The 22,507-nt window shown below is 40.9% G+C and overlaps 1 protein-coding gene across 2 annotated transcripts in view; it reads right to left on the reverse strand.

Moving 5' to 3' along the window:
- Positions 1 to 22,507, reverse strand: part of LOC137866955 (netrin receptor UNC5C-like) — a 173,512-nt gene that overhangs the window by 46,034 nt on the left and 104,971 nt on the right. For both annotated transcript variants that reach the window (XM_068703270.1, XM_068703271.1), the window contains exon 4: positions 15,989 to 16,092. In XM_068703270.1, coding sequence (XP_068559371.1) covers positions 15,989 to 16,092 — 104 coding nt within the window. The remainder of the gene's footprint in view (positions 1 to 15,988; positions 16,093 to 22,507) is intronic.

The following is a 22,507-nucleotide window of genomic DNA, read 5'->3' on the forward strand; positions in this document are numbered from 1 at the left end:
TATTTTATACCTATATGAAGAATTTTTAAGATATTTACTTTTTTTGTCATTTCCAATTCAAACCTGCCACCCGTCCAGAGCTGAATAAAACAATTGACTTTCTTGGAGTCATTGTTGACATTTGGAAGATGTGCATGTCAGGTTGCCTGCCAGCCTCTGCGAGAACTCCTACTATGCGTACGTTTGCATAGACTATTATTTGTAACTTCGGAGAAGCATAATTTCTCTGCCAATCATAACACCCTACACACCCCATGCCCTCCCTACCAGCACACACACTCAGACACACACACACACAAGCACACTGCCAGATGTGCCACACTCATTATTATTGGCTCTGACCAGCATCTAGAGAGCCATCACTGTAATTGGCATGCTTGTTTCCATTATCAAACACTCGCACATGCACGTATGCTCACACAGACATATTAACAAAGCCCCACACACACACACACACACACACACACACACACAATGCAATATGCCAACCTAGTTCTCAAGAGCCCGGTGAGTCTAGTCAGCAGAAAATAACCCCGGACAGAGATAAACAACAAAGGAGAAAAGGAGGACATTAAAGCAGCCATGCAAGAAACAAAAAAGACAGAGATCACAGATGAGAGAGGGCCAGAGGAAGACAAATACGTGGAGGAGGATGCAGGAATTAAGAAAAAGACAATAGTGGAGTGGCAGCAGGCTGGAGAAACAGAGAGCAGGTGGGAGAGAACATATTGAGAGGCATAGACACAGACAGAGAGAGAGCGAGAGAAGAGAGGGAGGAAGAGAGATGGGTGTTGGCAGAGCACACCATCCATCTTTCTCTTCTGCTGCCATCAGCTTTCTTGACACAAACCCAGACAATTGGCTATAACTGTCTGTGTGTGTTCGTCAGAGTAGAATACCAAAAAATGCCTCACACACACACACACCTACACACACACATCACCCGCCTCCTGATGTGTAGCTAAGTAAAATAGTAATCAAGCTATTCATTAGTGCAGTAACAAAGGCCATTACTGGCTAATCAACAATCTACAGACTCAATCGAGGAAAGCTAATAGAAATTTAATCCAACAGAGCACATGAATACGGTGAAGACTGTGTGTGAGTGTGTATGTGTGTGTGTTGATATTAGACAAAACAATTAACTCATTGTGATGAGATGAACAAAAGGACTTTGTTGTTTCAAACAATTACAGGAGAGTAACCATCACTGTTTGAAAAAACGAAAACAATTGGTCTGAAATTGCCTCCCTCAGCATCAAATAAATGTAGCACTTAAACTGAAATCAGACTCTAAATGCACCCAATGAAACTATGACGCACCAGGAAGTGTTTCTTTTATACCTCATTCATGATGGTCACCGTGAATACAAACGCAGACCATATGGATTATGGCGGAAGCTACTGAACACTGCTGTACTGCTGTATCCTTAATGGGGAAACGTGGCAGCTAAATCCCATTGAGTTTGTTAGAGACAATTAAGTTACATTTCTATTTGTATATACAGTAATAGGACCTCTGCTATCTTACATAGAGCCTACTCAGACAATAGAATGCATTACAAACTTTCACTTTATGTTCTTGATTGATGTGGTGGAAGAGCCATTCTTTTAGCACATCTGTGCTCACAATATAGCTTATTATAGAGAACAAAGTAAACAATCAGTTGCATTAGGAATGTTTCATAGCATTACCACTGAAGTACTGTAATTTGCAAGGGCAAAACTAGCAACCATTCATTTGGAAAAACAAGTGCAGATATGTGTTGTGTGAGTGGCTGTCTCCTTCTGCTTCCTCCACATTGCTGTGACTCTTCTCTTGGCATCTCTATACCTGCCAATTTGTAGCATTCTAACAAATACAAATGGCTATATTTTGGTGCCAACAGAACCTAAATGTCCTCTTAACGTCAAGGGCTACACCTCACTCCCACCTCTACTACAGTAACACACTTTTCAACTGCACTTTCCTGTTAGCCATCCCTTACTTTGAACTGAACAAAATCTTCCTTTTTATTTTGGCCGACGAGTTCAGCCCTTTGCAGTTGCTAGCATACATGGAATATGTACAATGCTGTTTTGTTTTACGTACTCCAAAATGACCTAAATGCAGCATGTTCCCAACTTCAAATGTATTTCCAAGGGCGTAATCTCTTAGAGAAGTATACCTTAGATGTTTAAGAACTAAGTAGGGACATCTAACATCAAGAGGCAGGGACAAATAGTCTTCATTTGGGTTGCCATCAAAGAACTGTGACTTGCTTAAAAGCCGGATTTAGGAATATATCTCGGGAGCAAACAATGCTGACATAGGCCTTCTGAGAGACGGACAGTCAGACATAAGCAGAAAATCAACAGGAAAATATGAATCAAAAATGAGGATGGTCAAAAGAAAAGAGAATAAACTGTCTAGACAGACAGAAGAGACAGATAAATTAAAATACAGCAGCCAAAAATGATTAGTTTCAATGCTATATGTAAGAACAGCGTCGATGTCCATGCAGTAGTCAGGAACAGCAACCTTGCCGATCAATTACATTGATTATATTAAGTGTGACGTTCATTCAACTGCAGAATAGCTGTACCATTTCACATCCCTGTCTTAATTGGCCATATGTCCTGGTGTTTCTGTCTGCATCCTTACTACACTTGGGAGGTGATTAGGACAATCCTGCTGCCCACTGTTACTGTGGGGAACCACTAAAGCCACCAACCCCACAGCAATACAATACACGCCAGGACTGGGCAGACCGGGCAGATTGTGCAGGTTAACGTAAGGTCACCGTAGATGTGCACGTATATATACAGGATGGAAGTGGGTAGAGCGTGCACGTGTGTGTGGATGTCAGTGTGTCTGTGCCTTTATGTGGGCATGCCAACATGGGATTTCAGAGGCTCTGACAGCTTAATTAACTCGATCCAGGCAAGTGACATAAAGACCTAATTAACCACATGGACATAACTGGGTCACGGTCGACAATCATCCTACACTGACTCACATCTAAAAGTTCTTTGTTTCAGCTTTTTTAATGCATGTATGTTCTACAAATCAATTAAGAACACATTTTATCTTAGTTATTTTGCCTCTATGCTGTAACACAAAACATGAAGGCAACAGAACTACAGTACAAGGAAAGCCAAACAAACAGGGTTAGCCTAAAGGTTACCCTATAGATTATAGCACAACATACTTCCCTAATACGTGATGCAGCATTTTTGGGCTTTTTTTAATGTATGTTGATATACGGTATATACTATACAAATAGTACTTTCCATTGCATGCTCATGTACTGCACAATTTAAAAGAGAGGGGAATATATATATATATATATATATATATATATATATACACACTACACTGTATAATCTATTAAAACTCTCTCTGAGAATTCTCAGAGGTCCTGTTCATAAGAGGAACGAGGACTTAACGTATGTTCTTAGAAGACTCGTATACCACTAGGAATTAAAATGTAGTTGGGCATCGAGGATGAAGTATGTATATAATAGAAATAATCCCCAATGTGCAGCAGAGTGAGGAAGAGCAGGGCGCTCTTCAAAGTGTCCCACACAGACAGAACTGGGACACAGTAGGACACCAAGTTTGACTGGGACAGGCCTACAGAGGTCTATTAATAACCTACTACTTCACTGCACCTTGATACACTTTAACTGAATGATGCATGGCACACACGTATGATACGCAAGTATTATTTTACTCAGCGGTGACTTGTGCTTTTGAGCATTTGTTTTTGCAACATTCAGCCCATAAAATACCTAAAATAATTTGTATCTACAGTATGTCCTAAAAGCCTAAATAAAGCCACAAAGTTAATGGTTCCCTTTGTACAATGCAAGTTTATAAATGATATAAAGGAGAGGGTGAACGAAGAAAAGGGAGAACAAATAGAAGCAGGTGAAATGAAGGAGAGGAGAGGAAAGGAAAGGAGAGGTAAAACAAGGAAGTTGCACAGCACTAAAGGAGGTCACAGATGTGCTGAACAGAAAGCTTGCACTAGCTTCTCTAGGGTGCAGACATGCACGGACGGACACAGGCATGCACGCACTCCACACACACACACACACACACACACACACACACACACACACACACACACACACACACACACACACACACACACACACAGAGTGTTACCTCTGAGATTTAACACAGGTGCAGATGCTTCACAGTGATCTATTAGACTCACCCTCTCATGTCAACATTCAAGAGTGCAGAGAGAAAGGGAGAGCGAAAGATGGATGGGGAAAATCTCGAGAGAGAGAGAGAGAGAGAGAGAGAGAGAGAGAGGGAGAGAGGGTAGGATAGAGAAGAGGTATTTCAACGACAACGGTGAAGGAGCGAGAGAAAGATAGAGAGTTAGGGAGGCAGTGATTATGGTGGAGGAGGATGGAAACAGGGAGTGCAGGCTAGGAGCAGATATCTGTGGGTGATCCATTAAAGCTAACCCGACAATATCAACAAATAGGAAGAGGAAGCGAGAGAGGGAGCCCGTGGGGGGAAAAGAGAGAGTGCAATGGAATAAAAAGGACAAATGAAAAGGTAATGAGGAGGTGAGGGAGTATGAGGGAGAGGCAGAGCGATTTGGAATTTCCATGCTATGTCACAATTAGGGAAAGAAAGACGGAGGGAGGGGGAGCAGAACTGGACGGAGGTGCTGAATGGATCAAAAGGAATGGAGAGAAGACGGGGAGGATATACATGGGGAAATCTATTAGGCCCAACACTTGGGAAAACATGAGAAGGAAAGTAAAAGTCATGTGAGGAATGCGGGGGAGAGGGGGTAGGAAAGGAGAGAGACAATTAGGAAAAGACAGGAAGAAGTTTGCGAGGGTAATATTTCACCTCCGAACGTTTTGTCAAAACATGGGGTGTGTCAGTGTGTAAAATAAAATCCACCAAGAACTCCAGCTACTGCCAGCGTTCACAAGCCATCTCTCAAGCATCAAAGACGCGGGCAGTACAGAGATGGACTACCACTTTGGAGGATTGATAGATGGGCTGCACTTTTGAGACATGGTGCAGGTGGTTGGTGAGTAAATGGGAAAAGAAGATGTGCAGAAAGTGTAGAAGGCAGAGAAGAAGGGCAGTGACATGGAAGCTGGAAAACCCTTAAAAGAGGAGGTTTAAGTGACAGACAGCAAAGTTTGAGGCTTGGCAATGCAACGTCGTCATTGAAGCCTCAATACGTCCAACTATTTTCTGACAGACAATTCAACAAAATTCAATTCAGGCAGAAAGCAATACTTTGACTACAGACGCTTAGCAATACATTTATTTCCAGGGAATAACAATTGATAATCATTTAAGGTATGGAAAAGTTGAGTGAACACTAACCATTAAACATGTGGTTATGTAAGGAAAACAAGGCTAGCCAGGAAGGATGGTTTAAAGATGAGCTGAAAGTATTGCAAAAAAAAAAGTATATTTTTTCAATATTTCACTTCAGAATCAGAATCAGCTTTATTGGCCATGTATGCCTTACTACAGTTGGAAAAGCAGGAGGGCAAAGGGACAACCAAAATGGAAGCAGGTGAGTCTTGGAACAAAGCCGTCTCCACTGAGACAGACGTTGGAATTTTCTCAATTTCATGGACTGCTTATTGCTCATGTAAAATATGTGTTCAAGCTTATTCTACTTGTAATTATATATTTTAATCAGTAATTGAAGGCTGGTCTGGTCTATCCATAATACCTAAAGACAAGAGGAAGGCATCAGACAATGATTTATTTATTTGCAAAATTAAATATCAAAAAATAATGTCTTTCCTAAAATTGCTTACCAAGAACCAAGAACTCATATCAAGAAAAAAGAATAACAGATAATTGGAATGAACAGAAAATAAATGAACAAACAAACGGATTAAATAGAAAATCAATTAGACGATGCATGAGGACTGTGATGGAAGCAGCGCTAGCTGAGGGGAGGAAAAAAACCCAACAACAACAACAGAGATGACAGTTTGGGGTGAGTGAGAGTTAGGGGATGGAAAGTTGAAATGAGACCCTCGGCTCCAATCATTAGAGGAAGAGGCAAGACGAAAAACATCCAAATCCACTCAACAGTTCAGACACGTCGGGGAAACGTTTCCCCAAACAGATGCTGACCTAGTAACAGCTAAAATCAGAATCAACACCTCCAATATCACCAGGGAAAAGTTCAAAAGGGAAACACTTTCTAATTGTGATATAAGAACTGAAAGTTAGGAAATTAAAAGATTAAACCTGTTCTCTCCTCTGTTAGAATATAGCCTGCTGTACTTTGCGTTCTTGACTAATGTGCAAGCCCTGAATATCACAAGGCAATATTTGATCTTGTGATAATCAGCAGCATACAGATTTCATGAGAGCTGTGTAAAATATGTTGATGGAAACTGTCAGAATATCTATGCACAAAACTGTCAAACGTTGACCATAAGATTGTGATTGATTTAGTCTTTTATCTATTTAAGCATAATGAATATATCTTAGCAGATTCATGGATTCCAATTCATATTCCCATTAATTATGAATGCAGAAAAGTAGTTCCACCCCTACCACAACTAAAAATAATAACCACTTGAATGTCTGAATGACTAAACTTCAGCAGACACAGCAAGCCTCCTTTGGGAGATACATTGGAGCTTCCTTAAGACTTAAAATGTTGCCTAACTGACTTCCCTGGTTGCTGTGAGCCAGTGTTGAAATGATTGACAGCTTGTTAAATTATAGAGCAGCCCCGTGAATGGTTACGGGTCAATGCGGTAAACGTGCTGAAGCCCTCTGAATCAGTGCCTCCGTTGCTTTCTTTTATTTCTCTTGAGACTGATGCATTTCACATTTCCTGCTGAACCTTCTAGTTCACTAAGTACTTTAACATCACTAATGGCGACAAGAGAAGAAGGAGAAGGAGGAGGGACAGAGAGATGAAAGTGAGAGAGACGAGGAGAGAGAAGTAAGGAAGAAAGTAACAGTGGGGATGAAATGTGAGCAATGGGAGAGTGTGCTAAAGAAAACCACAGGACACAAACTGCTGAAGATCATTTAAGTCTTTCAACATTATGACCTAAAAACACTTGTAATGTCTTGACTCATCTTGAAATGAATGCTTTCCTGGCAAGTTGCACCTTATACCTATTTTTTGTTTTGTTTATTTGACAATTCATTTTAAAATGACACATGGTTGCAACACCAATGTACATGCAAAATGAAAAGAACATCAAGGATAACACGAGAAAGTCACATGACTTATTTCCATCGGGGTCCCTAACTTAAGTTTGCTTCATCCTAATATTGTCCATACAGTCATTTCCGTTGTTTGTACATTAATTACAGAACAACAAATAATTCTGATTTCCGAATCAGAAAAGTGTGTCTAAAGGCATTGAATTCATTCAATCAGAGTTGGATGTTATGGGTTTCAAACAAGGAGTGTTTTGATCTGGATCATTTCTACTTCAGTTCCCTTTTTCATTTCTCACTCAGTAGGACAAAGAGGTATGTCCCCAAATGTCTTTTTACACATCATCGATGAAGTACTGTGTCCCTCTTTCCATCAAGTTCAGCCTTCGCCTTGCCAATAGTTGAGTAGTGTATAACTACAGAATGAAATAATGCATGTTCGATGTAGGATTCAGGAGATACAAATTAGAACCTGTGTTATCACCTTCAACCTCACCCACCACTGTGTCAGATATTAAATTCAGGGTTCAGGATAAAATCACAATAGTTTAATAGGGTCTGAATGAAAACAAACCGACTATAAATGATGCCTCAACTATTCATCCTCCAGAATAAAGGGATGTATGAATGTGTCATCGTTCTGATTTTAAAAAGATACTTTTTTCTACATGTTTTAATAATAAATGCAAAAAATAAAATCTGTTAAATGAAACCAGAAACATTTTTTTTAAGTTAAATGAAGTTAAAATAACTTAATTAAATTTGTGTTATGAGTGTAAAGCTAACCATTTCCGTACTTTTCTAACACACAGATGTGTATGTGTGCAGGCATTTATTCACATGTTAACTTGTCTGTGTGTGTGTGTGTGTGTGTGTGTGTGTGTGTGTGTGTGTGTGTGTGTGTGTGTGTGTGTGTCAGTGTGTGCATGTCAAAGCTGATTCACTGTACAGTGTAGGAGTGCTGATGACACTCCATAATTATTAAAGCATGAAGAGGCTCTGAGCTGATTGGGGGCATGCTAATCCTTTTTAATTGACTCTCCAGCTCTCCAGTGTTATTAAAACCGCCCAATAACAAAATCAGCTTTGCTTTATTAGCCGGGTCAGCTGAACCATGGGAGACCTCCCTGTTTGCTAGTGTTGCATTTTGTTGAAGGATGTAGAGTGAAGTATGATCATGGTAAACAACATGTACATGTAGAACACAGCCGATTCCAATTACATTCAGATTGGGAGATACATCTATGTCCACTTTTGAGTGCAAATGCAGGATATTCAGTGTCCTTTATGTGGTTAAGGTACAGAGTTTGGGGTGATGAATGGGTGTTAAACGCGTTTGACACAATAAAAAAAGAAAACTTTTTCAGCAGAATTATTAACGTGCATTCGTCAATATCTTTGATACAAGTTTGCATTGCTGAGCATCAAATTGTAGCATTGATTTTACAGTTTTGACTGACAAAAAAGAATCATGAGCAGCATATTCTCTCTTTATGGTTCCCGAAAGAGCTAAATGAGCATCTTACCTCTAAGTGCTGTACATCGGCCCCTGCAAGGTCACGCTTAAGTAAGATGAAAACCGTCTACCTTTGAAAGAATTACGCTTCTGAAATCAGCAAAGCATCAACAGCGCCAAGAGCTTCTTGGCGCTGTGTGATAAGCCGATGATTCAATACAATTCTAGTTGGTAAGCAGTATCGTGGTTAATACAGCTCAGCAAAAATGCAGTCATATTTGATTTCACACCACCAAACACATTTTACATAGTGTTAAATGGAGAACTGTGTTATGGCAGTAAAATATTTTATGATCACATATCATTACAAACATATTCTCTGCTCCACACGGTCATCACGCGGTAATGTTCTGTTATCAACACAGTCACATTTATGAAAATATGAATTGCTCCGACAATGACCTCCTTTAGTAACTCACTGAAGACTACTTAACTAAACAGTGATGTAAGGGAAAAGCAATTAATTGGTAGCAATTATTCAAAGCCCTGGCTTATTAAACTTTTTCAGTCTTGGTCACAAATGAGGAATTTAATGTCCCAATTGCTCGAGTGTATAAAATCATCTCTCAATTCTTGCCAGCTGTAGGACTATTTTTAGGGGTAAATTATTTGATAAATACATATCTAAAATGTTTGCTGTATTATAATGATATATGCACAACCCGGCTTACAGGCTGGTGAGCACAACTTTACATATTTCTAAGTTTTTTGTTGTTGTTGTGCTCCTTAAAGACCTCCTTAAAAGGTCTAACAACTCATACAACTTGACAGAACAGAACAGAGTTTTGTTATTTGACACTGTCGCACCCAGTGTCAAAACAGTGCGCTCATTCATCCATGACAACACTGCCAGAACTGCCGAGGGCAGCGCGGCCTCACCGCTTGACAATGCAGTACACTCTCCACTGTCATGTCACCATCAATCCAGAGCTTTGTCTCAAAACTGTGTCAAGAAAGACAGGGGTTTGAGAGACAGCTATAGTGACAAAGTGAGAGAGACAAAGTGAAAAAGAGACAAGGGTCCACAGAGTAGTGTAAGAAAATGTTAAAAGACGTGAACAGAAATGGAGACATAGAACACAGAAAAGCAGCGGAAACAGTCAACAGATAAGCATTAATTACAAAAAAAGAGTGAAGGGTCAGCGATTCAACACCAGCACATTTAATTCCCTTTCTATGTCACTGCCAGAAACGCATTAAAACAGGGTTAATTACAAAGGTGGACTATCCTATGGTTTTGCCAGGGCCTTTGAATGGGTAATGAAAGGGGAGAGAGTAGCTTCTCCTAATTAAGGGGGTGTGGAGGGGATCTACACAAACGCCTTCATTATCTCCTACTCTCATACTTCTGAGTCAAGCACCCACTCAACCCACTACAAACCACACTGACAAAGAACCTCCTAGTCTCAAAGAGACTCAAACCTCAGACCACAGAGAACTAAATCTGCATATGATCACTGGCCTACATACTTCCTGTATTCTACGAAGATGGAGGGAAATATACGCAGTTAGGAGACAAAACACAGGGCAACTAAATGTAATGAGAAGCTTCCCTTATCGAGTTTTGATTGTTAGTTTCCTTAAATGGCCTGTGAGAAAGCCAAGATAAATGTCTGGGTTAGGTGATTTTGTAAATTTGTACAAATATAACTGTACTGAGAAAACGAGCAAGCAGAAACACACATTATTTTGACTGTAAGAAAATACAGAGCGATTAGTCAATACAACAGTGAGGAGGCTCGATAGCTGATGCTGAGATTCTGCGACAGAAAAAAACACATTTCCAATGCAGTTCTGCAGTCTGCTATTGTCTGAATCCACTGACACGGCTTATCACTGGATGAAAAGGCCTTTCAAAATCGCAGCTCACACGAGAAGTACCGTGTACATGTGTTCTCCCTCTTCCTGCGTACGTGTGTATGCAAGTGTGACTATCTTTCTGAAAGTACAAAGTGGTTATAAAAGACTGCACTTATTTGAAGGAGTCAAAGAGATAAAGCCTACTCTATGTGTGTCTATGTGCATGTCGACTCATGTGTGGGGTATACAGACATCATTAGATAATGGTCACAATCCCTCTCGACAACACCAACAACCAACCACAATACCTTTACATCACAGAAGCCGCTCTTCCTCATCTGCCCCATTTGTAAATTACTCTGCAGTTATAGACCGTCGCAACAGCATTTTAATAATCTCAACACCATTTCAATAATTCCTATTCGGTAAAAAAAAAGAAGAGATTGCTGACTAATCTGTGGATTACGGTGATGATTTCTGACAGAGGTTGAGGATCAAGGTAAAATGTGATGGAAGATGAGCTGTGGGGCTTACTATGCTAGCTCAAAGAGGATTAAGGTAAGGATCTATTGGGGAAGCAGCATTACATAAATTGTTTTTGAGCACAGAAACACGCACACGTGCTTCTCCAGAAGTGTGCCAGGATGAAATGACTTTAATTCTTCTGGTGTAGTGGTCACAACATTTTGCAAAGCTATGGGAAGATCCAGGGCTTAATTTGATATAACAAATTAAATCTATAGATCAGTCCGATCCCTTGGGTTTATTCAATTTTATTTATTCAGAAGTTTAAAAAAACAGAAAGAAATGCCATTCTACTAGCATTTCTTTGCTGGATAAAAGATGCGTTTCACCTATAAATCTGTTTACAGAGCTTTTGATGGAAGAATTGGCAGGTTCTGGGAAAATATACGTTTTGGATGTATTCAGAACTCGCATATAATTCATCTTGCAGCATTTAAAGCATGAGTCGTTGACGCCGAGAGGAACATTGAGCTCCAGTAGGATCTGAAAGCAGTTTAAAGCTAAAGGAATTCAATGGATCTGCTTCCATCTCTGGGCACAGGAAGAGAGCATGCCTTATTTGTTAGACAGTTTAATTCACACTGTCACTGTCCATTTAAAGCAATCCACCACCAACGATGCTATAACCTCCAGATACTGTCTGCTAGTAAACGTCATCATATGACACATTAACGATTGGGGACTTCACGGACTGAAATGCACTGTGTCTGTGTACAGTACACTGTATGATTGTGAGGTAGCCATTAGCGTTTTAGCAAAACTGCACCACTGATGCTTTCTGACAGAAAAGTCTGCTATGATTGGCATCACAAAAAGGCATTCACGCACACCAAGACACCCATACACACACACACACACACACACACACACACACACACACGCACACACACACACACACACACACACACAAATGCTTGTGACTGGACTTATTCCACACTGTTTAACACAGAAAGTCATTCACAAAAAATGACATTGATAGTCACTGCGAGGGAGGCCAAATGTGTGTGTGTGTGTGTGTGTGTGTGTGTGTGTGTGTGTGTGTGTGTGTGTGTGTGTGTGTGTGTGTGTGTGTGTGTGTGTGTTTTGTGTGAGGTGTGGCTGTGCCTCCTGGATTCACACAAACACACATTTGAACACTGCGAATGTCCCAGCTACTTCCTGGTTATATGGTGTACTGCCTGAAGTACAAAGTTGAAGTTGCTGGCTGTGATCGGCTACATAAAAGCAAACCTCGGAGCTGGCAGCTGGGTGTGAGTCTTGCTAAAGGACACTTAAGCAACACAAACAGTGCTGCATGCTGGTGGATTTTGAGCTTGGAGCTTGAATCTAAATCCTAAGGACAATCTCCCTACACTTTGCACATCACAGTGAAATGTTACTGATATAAATATAGTAAATTAATATATGATAAAACCTCTCACTAAAAGCGATCTCTGACTTTATTTAGAATGTATCTTCTAAAGTGGAAGATTAAACTCAGATAATGTATAGGTTGATGATAAGCCAATTTTAAGTGGAGAACTTAAAGTGTGGATTGAGTGGTTAAGAATGTGACAGGAACTTGACCAGGCTCCAGACATATCCAGTTACTGTCTGACTCTGCGTGTGCATGTGTGTGTGTGTGTGTGTGTGTGTGTGTGTGTGTGTGTGTGTGTGTGTGTTAGAGATAGACACGTGGAGTTCCTGTCACCACACACTGATGTGTTTATTTCACTGCAGCTGGGGTAATCACTCACATGCTGAGACAGACGCAGGCAGGAATACACACAAATATTCACATAGACACTTACAGTCTCTCTCACACACACAGACACACACAGACACACACACACACACACACACACACACACACACACAAATACATAACCCCACCTGCTATGTGTAGTCTACATGATTTGCCTGGCCTGTGGGGTCACTCCTACTCGTTGGGTTTCAAGATAAAAAATGTATTGTTGCTGTCAGGCTGCTGCCTACTTCTGCTGCTTCAGTGTCCTAATGAACCTCACAATACTTGTGGGATAAATATACAAGTTGACTCACTCAGATCTAAATTTTACAGTGCTGCTGGGTCTCAGTGGAGATTTCTAAGAACTAAGTTCGAATGACCTTGGACCAGAAAAGTTATATATTTATGAATATAAAAAAAAGTATAAAATCTAATCAAACTTTTCATCGAAAGTGAACATTGTGCTGCACTTGTTGCAAGTTCTCTGAATTCACCCTCTGTGTCCATAAAGCCTTTCCTGTTGAACTGCCGAACCCTCCCTGCTGAATCCAATAGCTTTCCATCAGCTTTTAAAGGCTTTCTATCACAGTCTAAAGAGATTTAGATGTTTCTCAAGGATTTCACAATGCCTCAAATTGTGTCTCTCAGGAGCTTTAGATTGAAAGAGAGAGTGGAAAAAAACACAGAGGAGACTGACTGATGACAAGAGCAGTACTGTCAGAGGAAAGTGAAAAGGAAATAATGGTGCATTGGTTGGTGTCTAGTCATTTTTTTTTTGCAATCTTGGATTGGTTTGACCCTGACCTCTCAAGGCTAACAGTTGTGCAGCAGTTAAAATGATCCCTGGTTAATCTGTCCCTTAGTGTACCTCTTGTCATGCTTAATGTGTGTGAGTGTTCGTGTGTGTGAGTGTTCGTGTGTGTGAGTGTTTAAGGAGTCAATGCTTTGGTGTGGCATGTTGACAGCCACGTGATGCCAGCTGGGCATTACGATGTGGGTATCACGTATCAGGGCACCAACCCCATCACATTGACAACTTTACAACAGTCGTCAACTGGTCGACAAGGCAACCACACCCGCTAATATTAGAACATTTTTAGAGAGGTCACAGGACACCAGAGCTGTCAATCAAATACAAAAAGATGGTTGTCTCTGTGTGTGTGTGTGTGTGTGTGTGTGTGAGAGTAAGTGTGTGGAGGAGCGAGTTAGAGAAAAAGGAAATGGGAAATGAGAATGGACATGATAAGAGCAAAGAGAAATAGAAAGTCAGAAGAGATAAAAAAAAAGAAAAAAGAAAGCACTACAACCTGAGGTCATCAGCAGGTTTTAAACCTAAATCCTTCTAATCAGGTTGGACATAGATGTACTGCAGGGGGGACAGACCAATCCATTTGCCCTGAGATCCTATTATGACAGGAGAAAGGAATGGAAAAGGTAGCAAATTGAACACACTCGAAAAATAGCTCTCAGTGTTGTGTGTGTGTGTGTGTGTGTGTGTGTGTGTGTGTGTGTGTGTGTGTGTGTGTGTGTGTCTGTGCCTTTGTGCGTGAATGTATTATGTTCCAACAGGTGTCAAAAATAAAGAAAGCAGATGAGGCAGCAGTAGTAATGAGTCATTGGCTTTGAGATCTGTCTCAAGAGGAAGGAGCGCGAGTTGTGAGTGTAAATGTGGTTTTGTGTCAGAAAGAGAGACAAAATGAGTGAAAAATCGCCTGCAAGTCATTGTGGCTCCTACTGTTTAAAGTTACGTCACAATATGATTAATATATGTATAACGCTTGATTAAGATAACTGCGTTTTCTTCTGTCTAATTCTTCTTCTGCCCCACCTTCACCGACACACTCTCCCTCCACTTTCTACAGCGGTCTGTCTGAGTAACCCCCCCCCCCCCCCCCCCCATCTCTCCCAGGGGAGCTGTGTACTTAGATGCAATTGAAAACGACTATCAAACCCTGAGGAGTGAAAACCTGATTCAAAGACTCCTTATCCGGTAGCGCAGCCCTTTCCAAGTGCTGTGCTGCTCTTCCCCAGCGACCAACTAAATGAAATTATGTCTTTTTATCCATTCAGGAGGGAACGCAGCCAGATGAAACCAGCAAAGTAAAGAAATATCTGAATTGCGAATGAGGTTCTTCACTGTAGTTAAGGCCCTCAGGGAGTGGAAGTGACACGTGTGGCTTCGCCAAAGTGGATGTTCACTGCACGACACGTTCGATGAGTGAATAAAACGTCGATGTGCTGACAACGTAGAAGCAGCATACACAATATTCTCTTGCGTTGACGAGGGTAGTGTTGTGAAGTTGCGTATGTACGTATGTGTTTACCACACTTGTGTTCATGTCTATATACTTGAAAACCACACCAGTTCGAATCACTAGCATTGCTGGAAACCTCTGACCTCATAAAGTTGGCTTTACACTTTTGCTCAAGTGTTCTTGAGCAAAAGTCACCGTCTTAAATGGCCAAAATAATGATGTCGTGATTTGGCCCAAACTTAACTTCCACCAAAGTGAACTTAACCAGTTGTGCGGTTTTCCCTTTACTGCAAGTTTATTCACTTCTTTTCACGCTTCACCAATATGTTCATCCGTGCTAATGCAAAGGTACATGATAGTATTTCCCAGTCCTTTTGAAGAAAAGCAGGCAATCCACTTCCGTTAATTATCCTCATTATTTTCTGCTCAAGCTCAGGTACAGCAAGAGAAACTGCAGATGTTTAGCCTAAATTCCTCACTCTGAGATAGTTGTGCTGAAACTCAAATTGGCTCTCTGGGGACATTTAAGTCTAAGTTTAAACTTTGGATCAGTGTTACCTCGTTGCAGCAGCGCTTTCAAGCAACCGTCACTCAAAACAAGATTCGGGCTGTTTCCCTGATTTCTCACTGTGACATTTCAACATGAATGTTGTTGTACAATGTGATGCAATGCTTTAGATTTCGGAAAACATGTTATAGGAAAAAGTGTGATTATTTTGTTTCATTATTTTCTCCTGCGACACTTTCATTCAGCACACCGACCGTGAAAGAGTGCATGCACCCGTCAATGTTCTGCTGTCCGTCATTCACAGTTAGATGATTCAATAACTTGATGATTCTTTTACATTTTTTCACATCCTCTGTTGTCTTCATGCTGACATCCCGTATCAGTCTCTCTCTCTCATTCTTTTCTAGAAATCCTGTCTCTTAATCAGACGTCCTGCTTCACGTTCACCTCAACTGAAGGTTAACAATAACGCTGCTCATACCTCAGCAGATGGTATGCCCTCCGGAGGTCGACACTGTAACAGCACTTCCTGCTCCAGAGATACTTCCTTTCCCAGAGGTTCCTGCTCGAATGACTTCTTCAGGTCTGGGGAAAGAGACAAAGAGAGACAGCAAACTTAAGTGCTATGGTTACGATACAGTGGTGAAAATGTTGCTTATTAAGTAGACAGTGAAAAAGCTCACATATTAGCACACTGATCAAAGCAAAAAGCCCCAGTGGAAAGCGGACTTGTGTGGGAGGCCATTTTGCAGAAGAATCCTGTGATTCAGTAGTCAGGGAGCCCATATAGGAGATGGTGCCGTGTCATTGTAAAGCGGGCTTATTACCTAATTTTCCGCAGCAACAATGACACGGTAATTATGGAGTCGGTGGTTGAAGTCAGCCATGCATATGTTGACTTATCCCACTCTCCTGTCACTTTAGAAATGTACACAACAAGGAAAAACACTTAGCTGCTTGCAAGGGTGTACACGCCCACTCTCACACACACTCACAGACAGACACCGTGTGCATGTTAAGAATGTAGTTAAAACTGTTTTAAACATACACACACAAAGCTGATCATGCTTTAAGTGCTTTAGCTGCTTCACACACTGAACACAGGCTGCTTTGTTGCACGTTCACCCACCAATCACTACGCACAATATTTTAACCCTGCTGTCATTCCATATAGACACGCCGGAGTGTGGGGATCTCAAGCAGGCCAAAGACAATAAATGATTCACACTAATGGTCCACATGCTGTGATAAATGACAGCATTACAAAGCAGCGTGGAATGCACTGCCATTTCTTCAACAGAACGTTTCAGAGAGGGCTCAGCTGTTTTCATTTTGCAGGGGAAAAATGCTCACAGCAGCCGACTTTAAGACAATGAACAAGACATTTAAATAAGACCGACAGAAAGACATAAGAAAGGAGGATGGAGTGAAGGCGTTGAAGGACGTGAGTGAAAACACAAAAAAAGACTCTTGTGGGTGGATGGATAAATGGATGGATGGACAGTTTTGTTTCACGGATCTTTTTGACGAATACATTTTTCTCAGAGACCACACTTGTACACAAAAGAGTGAATTTTATTCATTGCGAGGGTTCAAAAGGGGAAACCATTCTTCAGCTGCTTATGTTGAGCACTATTGTCTTGCCTCTGCAACTCTTTCCCAGGAAACTTCTTTCACTACACTACTTTCTAAAATTCGCCTGACGCTGTAATGCCATTCACTCTTGGCATTGTCTTTCACTTTTCTGTTCACCTCCCTAGTCTGCTGCCATACAGCATGCTGAATGCATATATCCCCATACTGGCAGCTGGGCTTAACACATGTTACAGTAATTAGCCTGCCATACAAAAAGGCTGTAAAACAAATTGAAAGCTGAGAGGGGTGGCAATGTTGCGGGACTTAGCAGGTGACTTTATTTATGATGCTGATCCGATGGTGTGATGGATTTCTAAATGAGACCATATGGAGGGGATGGAGTTTTTTTGGGTGCAACTCAGAGGGTTATGATCTTATTTCTGATCGGACTCTACATGATCTGGATAAAAAGATCTGCAAAACGTCTTATCCACTCAAATGTGTATACATAGCTACAAATATTGAGTACACGTGGACATGGCTGTGTCCATTTGACATGCATGTATATGTGTGGGAGAGCAACATTTGTAACTGGATGATAGAGTTTCACACATTGCAAATTTAATGAATGTCAGAATGTAAGGATGATTCATCACATTGGCTACATACTGTGTCTGCAGAAACAGGGTGTGTGTATTTCAAAGTGATATCCAGAGGTTTGTTGATATGGCAGCATCAACAGCAGTAAGTAAAAACTTTCACTTTGAAGAGTTTGAAAGTCACTTTGTTCGTTTGTAAAGGATGGCGGCAGCTGTGGAAGACAAATCCTCTCTCTTCTCTGCCCTTTAGTTTTTAAAACCATACGGAAAACATCCATAGGGGGACACAGCGTGTGTGTGTGTGTGTGTGTGTGTGTGTGTGTGTGTGTGTGTGTGTGTTATTCTTGTGTCCTTTTCCTCTCCTGGTTCCCAGGTGTACTCTTAATCACCTTATCCATCAGCTGTGGTACACCATTTGTGGACACACACACAGACACAAACTCACAGTAGATAGAATACTTCTTTAATGCTGGTCACTCTCTGTGTATTTTATCAGAACAGTCACCTTACAGTGGCTATCGGACATTGAAGCGGAGTGAAAGAGAAGGGGAGGTAAAATGGGGGGGGTAGCAGGTGGGAGGTTGAAAGATGAGAGGCAGACCAAGAGAGAAGTAAGGAAGGAGAAGTTGGCAGCACACAGCAGGACCAGCTAACTGTTTCTTAATACCAAAACCACCTGTTGGGTCTTTACCTAAATACTCGCTCATGTCCACCACAGTCTCTATTTCAAACCACCCAATGGAAGCTCATGTCAGTGAGTCCACCTTGTATCATCTGTATGTATCTGCCTCATCTCTCTCAAAACCAACCAGCAATCCATACAAACATCCCAGCTATCAATCTTGATTAAATCTCCTTTATCATGATCCCAATCCTACAAAGACAAGGGGAGAGATAAAATGTGCCCAAGCTTACAGAAGTATAAGAACTTTGAAGGTTCATATTGAGTTGTATTTAACTGTTTGGATGTTGAATCATGAATCACTCTCTCCCCCATTCACACAGACAGGCTCAACTACTGAGGAAGCATCAGGGACTGTGGTGAATTGATGAATTACCAAGAGCTGTTATTGTGACGTTTGTAGCACCACTTTAACTCAAGCTGCAAAACTAGCTATTTAAATGTAGGGATTTAAATAAAACGCAGTACAGTTTTGCACAGAAACCTGTGAGGATAAATATCCGTTTTAAGGTAAGACAACTCACACTGTCACTGTGTGTTTTGGCTGTTAAATGAATAGTGCAAACGTTTGTCAGGCTCTATGATCAATGCTTTGAAATGCACATCAAACAGACGAGTGACTTGGTGACAGCTGATAAATGTGTCTTTGACCGAAAAATGTATCATGTACGTTTACATGTTATACATGTTAACACTACTAATATCCAGAATTAGTGGGCCTCTGCTCTTCTAACTTGTGCAGGCACACAGCAGAAATAGTACATGCTAGCAATGTCTTTCTATGTGAGGCAATACAAAGAGTTTTATAAATATGAGGACAAGTGAGGCATACAAACTCGCCTCAAATAAGTAGTTCATTTCTGAATATTGCAAATATTCATATTCAAGTTAAAAGGAAATTTGAATCTGTGTGTGAGAACACGGCGTCAGAGGTTATAATACCGTCTGCTTTCTAGAGAGATACACCCCTAAGATTTCACACATTCTCCAGACAAACTTCCCACCTGAATGACAAGGTTTAATTTCATACATATAATTCTTATCAACATCAGATTTCGTGTGGAGAGCTCTATTGGTTAAGAGAGTTATGTGAGGACACAGAGTATTGCTGAGGCTGAATGATAACTTCATAATACAGTCAATCCCTGTGGGGGATGACAGCCTGAACAGAGCATGATGGTTCATTATGGGAGTAATCACCCAAAGCTTTAGCCCTAAATCCACCACATGGCTACCCACACAACGCGCAGAGACACGCGTACACACAGTGCAGCTGAGAGACAAAGAGAGAGCGACAGAGACGGTGAGATACTGTCTCAGTGAGGACAATACACACAGGAGATGGAGACTAACAAGCAGGCGCGACACGAAACAACCACAAACACAGACTTGCACACGTAAACGCACCAAAAAAAAAACAAGCAACAACTACAGAGAATGAAGAAGTGATTGAGGGTTGAGACACACTTCTCTCATGCCAGCCAATTCCAGGAACAATTTCCTGGTCTTAATTAGTACTGGAGATGGTGAAATGAGGAGCTGGTTGTGAGAGTTGATTTCCATAAAGATTGAGAATGAAATTAAAGGAGATTAAAGAAAACCGCTTGAGGGATGAGCCGACAACACACACACTCACAGATATTCCCACGTAGCGCTAAGCTATAGCTGGCCATGGCAGACAAAACTTTTTTGCCAGTTCGGTAGCAATAGTGTTATGAGCGTGTGCGTGTTTTAGAGAATGAGGCAATGTGACTTTATGTCCACGGCACCGGGGGACCACGAATTCACCTCAATGGAAGGTGGTGTGTGTTTCTGTGCATGTGTGCAAATATGTGCCCAAGGGAAATGTGTGCACAGGGGAGGAAGGACAGCTGTGTCCTATCAATTCACTGACCCCACTTCACTTCCAAACTCTATCCAGCTTCATAAATATAACAAAAGCAAAGATAAATTCACTGGACAACTTAGAACCGCAACAGGGTTGAAAAGTACAGAGGGCAACCTAGAGAGTTCTTCAGCGTGAACCACCTTATACGCTGTGTACACAATAAAGCAGTGTAAGCATCTATTCAGAAGATGACCTTTCTTGCATAAACTCCTCTTTTTCCTCTTGCTCAGCCTCCTCGTCTCCCTCCCTCCCTCCCCGTTCCTCTCCGCCTCCTTCCTCTAAAACTTCTTCCACTGCTCAACTAAAACTGTTATTATTTTTGTGGTGAGTTTGTTGCCTCAGGCACCTCTACATAAGCACATTTCAGAGCAATTATCCAAAATGGGTGCCTCTGACTGCATGCAACCCATGCCAAATCATAACGGTTTTCCCCGGTGGAGCTGCTCAAGCAATAAAGAGCAATGTGAGATTCTTGGTAAGAAAAAAAAGCAAAGTACTCTCCTTAAGTCACAGGGAGGATCATTTTGACACCCACACCATGGCACGCAATGGAAAGTAAGTGATGGAGCACACAAACGGGTAAGGTAATATTAAATAAACATTAGGAGAAAAGAAATGTAACTGATGTGTAACTAAAAACATATTTGTATTAAAGTTAAGGTAAAACAATGAAGGAGTTCCTGCTGTAGCCATAATAATGAGTTGAATATGCTTCATCATTCAAGTCATGACATGGTCTGATTTTTAAAAGTAACTAAATAACTTTACTGTGTGCTGCATAATAATGTTAAGCTTGATAAGCATCAACTTTGTGATCATCTAAAACGTTTTGAAATATATTTAATGATATGGAAAATGTATACAAAATCATGGAAGTTTTTTTCATGACAATATGTCCTGAATTCATAAGGCATTTAGTATTTGGTTAGAGCTGTAGCAGTAGCAGATTATAGTCGGGTACCTTCTCAATCTTTGGGCACTCATACGTTAATACGCAAATACAATATCAAAAATGAAGTGCTGAATGTATTCTGTGACGGTGAGTGTCACAGTCATTTTCAGTGTGGTTGTATAGGGAGTCATTTTCTCTAAGTGACTTTAGAGAGTCTCTTTCCACTTTCCTCATGGAACTCTCCACCCTGTCATTTCAACACTTCTCAAACCTGTGATCAGCCCTAGACATCAGACAAGGTATTTCCATCCACAGTCAAGTTCTGAACAAGTACACAACTCTCTCCGCTGACACGGCACTGGCAATCTGAAGCACAGCAAATTCAATGAATGTGATCCTCAGTGAAAACAAATTAACGTTTCACAAAATAGGAAACATTTTAATGAAAAAGTAAAGGAAATGCAGTTAGTGTCACCACGGACTGTTCTTCTCTTTTGACTATACGTTGGAAGAGTCAATAAAATGCCAATGTTACATTGACATGATTAGCAATTTGTGCTCCAGCAAAAGCAGACATTTATGAATTAACAAAATATTTGTTTCATCTGAAAAGATATTTTCTACTTTCAACCATTATAGAGTATCTCAGCTCTGGTGATGCATTTATTGAGTCTGCTTAATGCTTAACAACTCTATTGTATTTAGTTCCTTTCTGTAAAAATCATTCTTTTTTGTTCTATCCTTTGACCTGCAGACTTGCACAGTGAACTGTTAGGGAGTCACCTTAGCGACTCGATAGTTCACCACGTTTGGACTTTGGAAAGTGACTTTAGTTTTTTTAGGCTTACCACTTTAACACTTAGGAGTCTGCTGAAGCGGCCCCTGACATCTGGGAAAAAGCTCTGTGGCTTGCATCGATGGCGAGACATCATAACCACTCACACGCACTATGGCTTCTCACTATGAAAATGTGTATTCAGTGTTTGTGAGCATCATGAGATTTATCTCAATGCCAGAAACCAAGACTCTCTTGATAATGTCATCCAAAGAAAAACACTGTAGGTTTTCCACCTATAGCGTTTGCAAAAGTGTCGGGGTGAGTGTGAAGGGAGAAACAGCCTGGATCTTTTGGCAAACCAGTTCTGATTTGAATATGCATTTGTGAAACTGCTAAGCATGCCATTTCATGCAAAAAAAAAAAAAAACAGGCAAAATGTCATTGAGACTGTGGATGTCGTGGAAATGTGGTTTCTGCGCTGTGGAGCTAGTGTCATACCGGAGAGTTTGGCTAATATGGTTGTAAGCAACATGCAGATTTAATCCTAAATGAGTGTTGAAAGGTTTGGTTTTAATCAATGCTTAAA

Source organism: Cebidichthys violaceus, unplaced genomic scaffold (assembly GCF_023349555.1).
Source record: "Cebidichthys violaceus isolate CVI_PGR_0920_01 unplaced genomic scaffold, fCebVio1.0.p SCAF_9, whole genome shotgun sequence".
Classification (NCBI taxonomy): domain Eukaryota; kingdom Metazoa; phylum Chordata; class Actinopteri; order Perciformes; family Stichaeidae; genus Cebidichthys; species Cebidichthys violaceus.